Raw genomic sequence first — 7685 nt, forward strand, 5'->3', positions numbered from 1 at the left:
ATTACTATTAATTACTAATTAACTGAACCAAACCGATATTTTCCAAAACCACTTTTTATAAAGGTCTAATGTTCGTTTCGACCAATTTTAAATAGACTAATTTTCTCAGAATTTCTTATTTTGCTAAATTCCCCAAACCATTGAACCGAAACGAAACCCTCGCTCAAAGACAAAAAACCCGTTTTAACCGTCAAGAATTTAGTAATTAGTACCCTACAGTTTGTGGTACATACTTAGTGATTGATTCGTGACATCCCATCCACAATAATTTGCGTTTTAACAGTATTTTTTTAAACAATAATTTTAAGAAAATAACTCTTATTGGGGCTTATATGCGGAATGGTTTACTTAATTTACTACATATTCTCTATTAACTAATTTGTTTTCTAATTTCAGTCCATTGGCGTCGCATACTTATGGTAAGCGCCAAAAAATGCCGCAAGCGCAATTACGTCAACGCCCAGGTGACCACTTATGTGGTTTAACGTGTTGGCATCCTGCCTGGATGCAACGCTATGCAACTACTAAATCATTCATGGCTGTTTATGGTCTATTGGGTACCATTCAAGCTATGTCCTATATGTACTTTGTTGTAACGTTAACCACCATTGAAAGACGTTTTAAAATTCCAAGTCAAACAACAGGTAAATAAACCAATGAAATATGTATACATATTTGTGCATATTATGTACACATTGACGTAAATACGTATAGGAATTACGCAAAGTCTACCGGAAGTCTTCCCTAAGGCATCCTCATAACATAAGGTATCAACTTAAAAAAAAAAAAAGGCAACGCGGCGTATGAGCAACCTTTTTTAATTCCCAAGCCTTCTACGTACTGGCCTGCATGATTATTTTAGGCTTATTTCGTTTCTTCCAAAAGATGTTGCTCAAATTCTTTCTTTTGTTTAGCTTGTCCTGTTTAGTTCAAATTGAGTAGCTACAAAAATATTAAAAAATCTAGGATCTAAATTAGTTTAGTTTTCGCTACTCTCTCGATAATCGAACAGATCGAAAACATTGCAGTTTTTATTAATTTCCCGATAGCGAAACGGATCGAAATAACACACAAATGGAGGGAGTAAATGGATTTTATGAGAAGCTTCTTCATCACAGAAATACACTCGGAGGTTTGTCATTCCCTGCGGAGGGGCGACCGCTGTTACAAACAAAAAACTCTTTCTAATTTAGATGTTTTCCGGACCAGGGATCGCACCTAGTTACGCAGTTAGTTAGATCGCAGTTAGTACGGAGTGGTAGTACGCACTTCTAACCACTCAAATATGACTATCTTCACTCTAAAAATTATACAATGCTATAGATAGAATTACATACATATATTGTAATAGACATACATTTATACAGACATAAGTACCTACATACATACATACATATCTACGTACCCTACATACGTATGTCTACACAAAATAGTAATTAACCATTAGGTATATTTTTAGAACTGAAAACGAAAGCCAATTAAATCACTTTAGTTTTCTTTTTTTTTTTACTTTCTAATCTGTATCACTTATTTTCTCTCTACATATCTACCCCGATCTTTAGGCATTATTCTAAGCGGCAATGAAATATCACAAATCCTGTTATCTCTCATTCTCAGCTATATTGGAGGTCAACGAAATCGCCCACGCTGGATTGCTTGGGGCATTGTATTTTGCGGTCTATCATGTTTTATTCTAGCGTTGCCACATTTCATTTATGGCGCCGGGGATGATGCGTTACATCTAACCGTTGAATATTTACAACAGCAGTCATTGCACAATTTGGAAAATGTGACAAGTACATTAACATTGGTTGTAGGTGAACAAATTTAGTACAATTTTATTTTATATGTAATACTAGTAGTGAATAGTTACGTTTATGTATGTTGATTTACTAATGTTTACATGAATGCATGTGTGGGCGATACAAACATACATACATACATACATATGTACACTGCGGGAAGAAAGTATTGCCACAGCAAATTTCTAATATTTTTCCGCCAATTTTGTATGAAAATATGGTTCATTCTACAACAAAAAATATAAAAATATAGCTCCTAAACTTTGTGCGAATCTCGCGAAAATTCAGGAAATTTTCATGCAAATTTTTAACTTTTTAATCAGATTTTTTAGAATAGTTTTGAGTATGCAGACCTGTAGCCCAATCAATTTTATTATAATAAAGTACAAGTTTTAAGTAGCTAGGAATTACCGATGATTTTTGACAATTTTTTCACGCAGTCTCTTCCATACAACAAATTTTTTTTTCCAAATACTTTATATGGAAAAAATGCAAAACACCTTCAACAAAAAAAAAGTTCTCAAAAATCAATGCGATTTCTAACTATTTAACTCCGAACTTACATTTTTTTACTAGAATTTAATAGGCTGCAAAACTGCATGCTAAAAAAATTCTAAAAACTTTGATTAAAAAATTTGAAATTTGCAAATTTTTATGTTTTTTTTTGTTTTAGAATGAACCATATTTTTATACAAAACGGCGGAAAAATATAAGAATAAACATTTTCGCATATATGTAAGTATTCTGAAAAATTTGCTGTGCCAATACTTTGTTCCGGCAGTGTACATTTGTACAATAATTGAGTTCAATTTGAATTACCTAAATGATAGTTGTGCTCTAAACACAAAACAAAATATGAAAGCATAAGTTAGACATGCATACAAATGTACATACATTGGTGAATATATACTTAAGCTATGTATGTATGTATGTCAATTTTGCTATATATTAAATTCTAACTTAATTTGTATGCATTTCTATTTACCGGCATACCATTGTTTACTAATTCATAGGCAATTCTCTTTTTTTTTTTTGTACATAGAACTCGTCTATTTCTATTCAAAATTCACAAGAAATATGCGGTTTAACGAAATCATCACAAGAATGCGAGTCACTTTTATCTATTGTGCCGCTAATCTTGATTTTCTTGTCGCAATTCGTGCTCGGTATTGGCAATACTCTTTACTATTCGCTGGGTCAAACATATCTGGATGATAATACGAAAAAGGCAAATACCCCACTTATGCTGGCTGTGGCCATGGCGCTGCGAATGATTGGACCGATTGTGGGCTTCTTTTTGGGTAAGTCCGAATTTGTATAATATGTAATGAAAATGTATGGTGGTATGGTCTTTCTTCTGGGTATGCAGTTACAGTTGAATAACCATACTCAAACCCGACTCTTGCGTACCCATTCACCCACTCTGGGCAACGTTAGCAACCCATGTGCGAGATACGGTAACCAAACCGTGTGCAGCCTTGGGCCACTTCAGAGAAAGTGGGATTCTCGATGAGGCTTGTGTCTTCAGCATATACACTAGTTACTTTGTTGTGCGCGCGGTTTGGAACCCGCCACTGAATGCCAATGAAATAGTCAAAATTTTAGAGGTTGATTCGAAAATTTAAGTTGAATTGTTTCATAAATTAAAACTGAAGCGTTACAAAAATTTATAGTAACTACCTGAGTTCTCATTGGTAACCAGAAAGACTGAGATTTTGATGATGCTTCGAAATCTAAATTTGATTATGCTATGTGTACATGGTCACATAAATTGATTAAATTTAGTTCTAAATTGAACTTTCGATTTACTTATGAAAAAGAGTTTTATTTTTTTTGTTTTGAAATTTCGTTTTATTTTTCGAGAGCGCGTATGAGGAATCAGCTTCATTTATTACTTTAACTGCACAACTTTTAAATCGAAAAAAATATCCTAATTACTCCACAAAGCCTGCATAGTTTTGGTCAAAATTTAAATCGTTACGCAAACTTTATTGTACAACCAAACAATCATTTTTCGTTTTCAGGTTATGCTTCGCTAAACATGTACATCGATCCATCGAAGAAGCCAATAATCGATAATAAAGATCCACGCTGGTTGGGCGCTTGGTGGTTCGGCTGGATGATATTGGGCACTCTAATGGTTCTCTTCTCTGGACTCATCGGCCTCTTCCCCAAACAGTTGCCCAAGAAGAAGCCAGAACATTACAACTCACACTTGCCACGTATGATGCGGTTGGAGGAACTGAAGAAGGAAGATGGCATTCCATTGGGAAGTACGCTCTCTTTAAATGTTGCCTTAGATGCCAATGCAGCTGGGCCAGTTGATCCGGACTTTCCAAAACTCAAAGGTTTTTTTTTTTATCATGAAACTTGCTTTAAAATGTAGATTTTTTATTAACTCTTTTTTTTTACACGCTCGCTTTAGACTTTCCCAAGGCTTTAATGCGTTTGTTACGCAACAAATTACTTATTTACAACATTATATCGGGTGTCTTCTACATTTTGGGCGCTGCTGGCTACATGACATTCTTGTCTAAATATATGGAAGTGCAGTTTCATAAAACCGCACAAACCGCCACCATTGTTGTGGGTCCTATATCGATCATGGGTATGGTAATTGGTCTCATTGGATCTGGTATTATAATATCAAAGAAACGGCCATCACCGAGTAAGGTGCTCATGTGGAATGTCATAGTGGGGTGTGTGTACATTTTGGGGCAAACGTCGTATATTTTTATGTATTGCAAGATGGTGGAAGGTAGATTCGTTAAAATTTATGAATGTCCATAAGTACTACGTACATATGTCTACATTTTATTTTATCTTTCAGCTATAACTTCAGCACGCAATGTAATAGCAATTGTTCTTGTAATAATGTGGCGTATTCACCAGTGTGTCACGAAGCCAGTGATACAACCTTTTTCTCAGCCTGTCATGCTGGTTGTAAAACATGGGACTCCAAGTTAAAGGTGAGTTCTATGGTATTTTTTAAGAGTGTTGTGCGGCTTTCGTACTACACTTCACCCCCCAAATATGTTTGTAGATCAGTGGCGCCTTACAGGGCAATTCCGGCAACTGTCTTTCAACTCACCACAGTCTTTCGAAAGACAAAAGTCTTTCCTGGCAACTATCTTGAAAGCTCGTTACTGTCTTTCGAGAGACTAATTGAAAGATCTGCTGTTCGCCTTTTAGCAATAAGATTTTTTATTTAAAATATGTATATATTTTCTTTTTAAAACAATAAAGGCTTATAAAAAAAATTAAATTACAAAAAGGAAAAATAATAATAATAAAACTAAAATAAAGTAAAAATAAATAAAAATACTTAAAAAAATAAATGAAATTAAAAAAATTTACTTTTTTCTTTATAACAAAAAAATCTAACAATTTACTTAGAAAAACAGGAAAATAAAATTAAAAAAGAAAGTATAGTAGATACTTACAAATAAAAAAATTTTAAATGTTTAATTTTAAATCAGATTCCTAAAAACAATAATTGAAAAAGACAAAAAAAATTAAATAAGATCCCAAAAATGAATAAAATAAATTTCTAAAAAGTAAATGTAATTAAAAAAAATCTTTTTACAGAGTAAAATATAAAAACTAAAAGAAAACTTAAAAAATAATAAAAAAAGAAAAAAAAAATTCCTAAAAAAGAAATAAAATTAAAAAATATTCTTTTTTAAACAATAACAACCAAACGATTAAAAGAAATTAAATTAAAATAGGAAAAAATACGTAACATACGTTTCTAAAAATTAATTTAAATTAAAAAATATATTATTCTTTTTAAAAATATAAAATCTGAAAAATTAAATTAGAAAGAAAAAAATTTTACGTAAAAAAGAGGAAGAAAATTCCGCTGCGTTCTCTGGTAGAATAACTACGACCAAACTTTCTCATGGGAGAAGCTTTTTAATGATTTTTATGGAAACATACCGATTAAGAACGCGGTTACCCATGAACGTGTACGTAGAAGTGCGTAGAAACATATCAAGTTTGCTGTTGATAGATAGAGAGAGAGAAGCAACGTCTACGTCACGGTCAAGCGGTGGTGAGTTTATGTTAACACGCAGACCCCATAAGATAGCTGACACGTTCTCCATTTTTACGTCCGTGGGTAACTGCGCTTTAAAAGCATCGCTCCTGTACCAGAGAGCCTAATACGGCACTGTCGTGTAGTATATAAAGGGTATTCAGACTATATTCGTTAAGGTCTTCATTCGGTATTCAGTAACTCCCACCATTGTTTTGTTTTTGTAAATAACCGAATATATCATTACCAACTTCCACCTCCTTAAGTCAGATAATGGGATAACACACGCGTTAAAATATCAGCTGATTCCTTTCTCCTACTTATTTGCTGGAATTTTCGCGCGCGAATAGTTCATGCATTTTATCAAAAGTTTAATAAATCTTTCTGTCGTGGAATTAATAAATTTTTATAAATAAAAGTGCTTCACGTCAGCTGATTCGAAAGTAATTTTAACCAGAAAAAGAATAAGGGGCGTTCGAGGTTGAAAGTGTTACCGAGTAGCAGATAGCGAATTAATACATTAATGACGATATACTGAGGGTCAATTCCCGTTCTGCGTTGTCGTAAAGTGAAGTAAAAAGTATAAAATTAACACCGAAATAAATACGGTTTCTTTTTTTATGTATGTTACCGGTTAACTTACGGCCACGTGAACTGTTTTTGATAATTCTTTTTTTTTTGTCAGAAAATTGGTACCTCAAGAGGGCTCTCAATACTAATCTGGTACAGTTCCGATCATCGGATCATGCAGAAACTAATGGTACTCTTAGTTTTTATAAACAATACTCGCATAGTTTTTGACAAATTGAATCGAATTCGATGAATCTTTTGTGGGGAAGGGGATAGGGTGATTTAGTTTCGAGGATTGGATCACAAGCGAGTACCGTACTCGTAAATTTGTTTGAGCGTATAAGCGATATTCGATAATTGAAGTTGGTTGTGTTTTTTTATGTGTAAATATCTTAATATGGGTAAAACTAGTTTAGGAGCATTTCGGGACTAGAGCACGACTAATTGAGAAACATTTTTGACTAATTCTGGATTATTTTGAGCCTAGTTCCGAACTATTTTTTGTCTAGTTTGCGATCATTTTGGGACTAATAAGGGGCCATTTCAAGAATTGTTCGAGATCCTTTCGGGAGAAGTTCACGACTTTTCCAGAACCACTTCAGAATACTTCAGGACAATTTTGGACTAGTTCTGGATCAGGGTAGTTGAAGACTAAGCACGAAATCACCCTGAACTATGCCCGAAATGGCTCTGAAAAAATCGTTTACTGATGCCCAAAAATTAATAAAATGAATGAAATCTTTAATTTCTAGCGTTACCTATTTATGTATTTAACGGTAGCAATTTCAGGAGTACCGGGACTTCACGCCATTTTTTAATTACTTCTCAATATCTTAACTTTTTCTTTTTATTATAAGCTTTTGTTATTTTTCATCTGTGTGAAATCAAATCTTGCAATCAATTTTTACCCAACTTCCTTATGAGCTAGAGACCTGAAACTTCAAACTTAGCTCAGAGCCCGATGACAATCCAATATGAAAGAGCTATTAATCCGCTAAGTGGCGCAGGTGTCGAGCTATTTGAAAAATCCGTATTCAGTTACGATTTGTTTTATGTATAGAACACATAAATATTACTTAAATAGAAGGATTTTTCTTTTTTTTATTAACCAATAAAAAAAGGCGTGTCTTTAAAAATTTCTTTTTTAATTGTTTGTTTCAGATCTTTTCCAATTGCTCCTGCGTTGATGCCTCCGATTATACCACCACTCCCATCGATACGAGTACCACACCTAGTTTTCTTAGCAGCAATTTAAACGCTCAACAACAACTACAACA

At 33.5% G+C, this 7685-nt stretch overlaps 2 protein-coding genes across 3 annotated transcripts in view; both read left to right on the plus strand.

Moving 5' to 3' along the window:
• Nucleotides 1-7685, plus strand: part of LOC118740617 (solute carrier organic anion transporter family member 74D) — an 833870-nt gene that overhangs the window by 822459 nt on the left and 3726 nt on the right. Inside the window, 7 exon segments of the mRNA XM_036472222.1 lie at nt 397-644; nt 1563-1813; nt 2845-3103; nt 3827-4150; nt 4228-4550; nt 4552-4592; nt 4633-4771. Coding sequence (XP_036328115.1) covers nt 397-644; nt 1563-1813; nt 2845-3103; nt 3827-4150; nt 4228-4550; nt 4552-4592; nt 4633-4771 — 1585 coding nt within the window.
• The window catches only part of LOC118740609 (peptidyl-tRNA hydrolase ICT1, mitochondrial), a 51360-nt gene that overhangs the window by 4317 nt on the left and 39358 nt on the right, over nt 1-7685 (plus strand). The window lies entirely within an intron of this gene.

Source organism: Rhagoletis pomonella, unplaced genomic scaffold (genome assembly GCF_013731165.1).
Source record: "Rhagoletis pomonella isolate Grant_MI unplaced genomic scaffold, Rhpom_1.0 Rhpom_scaffold_00006, whole genome shotgun sequence".
In the NCBI taxonomy this organism is placed as follows: Eukaryota; Metazoa; Arthropoda; class Insecta; order Diptera; family Tephritidae; genus Rhagoletis; species Rhagoletis pomonella.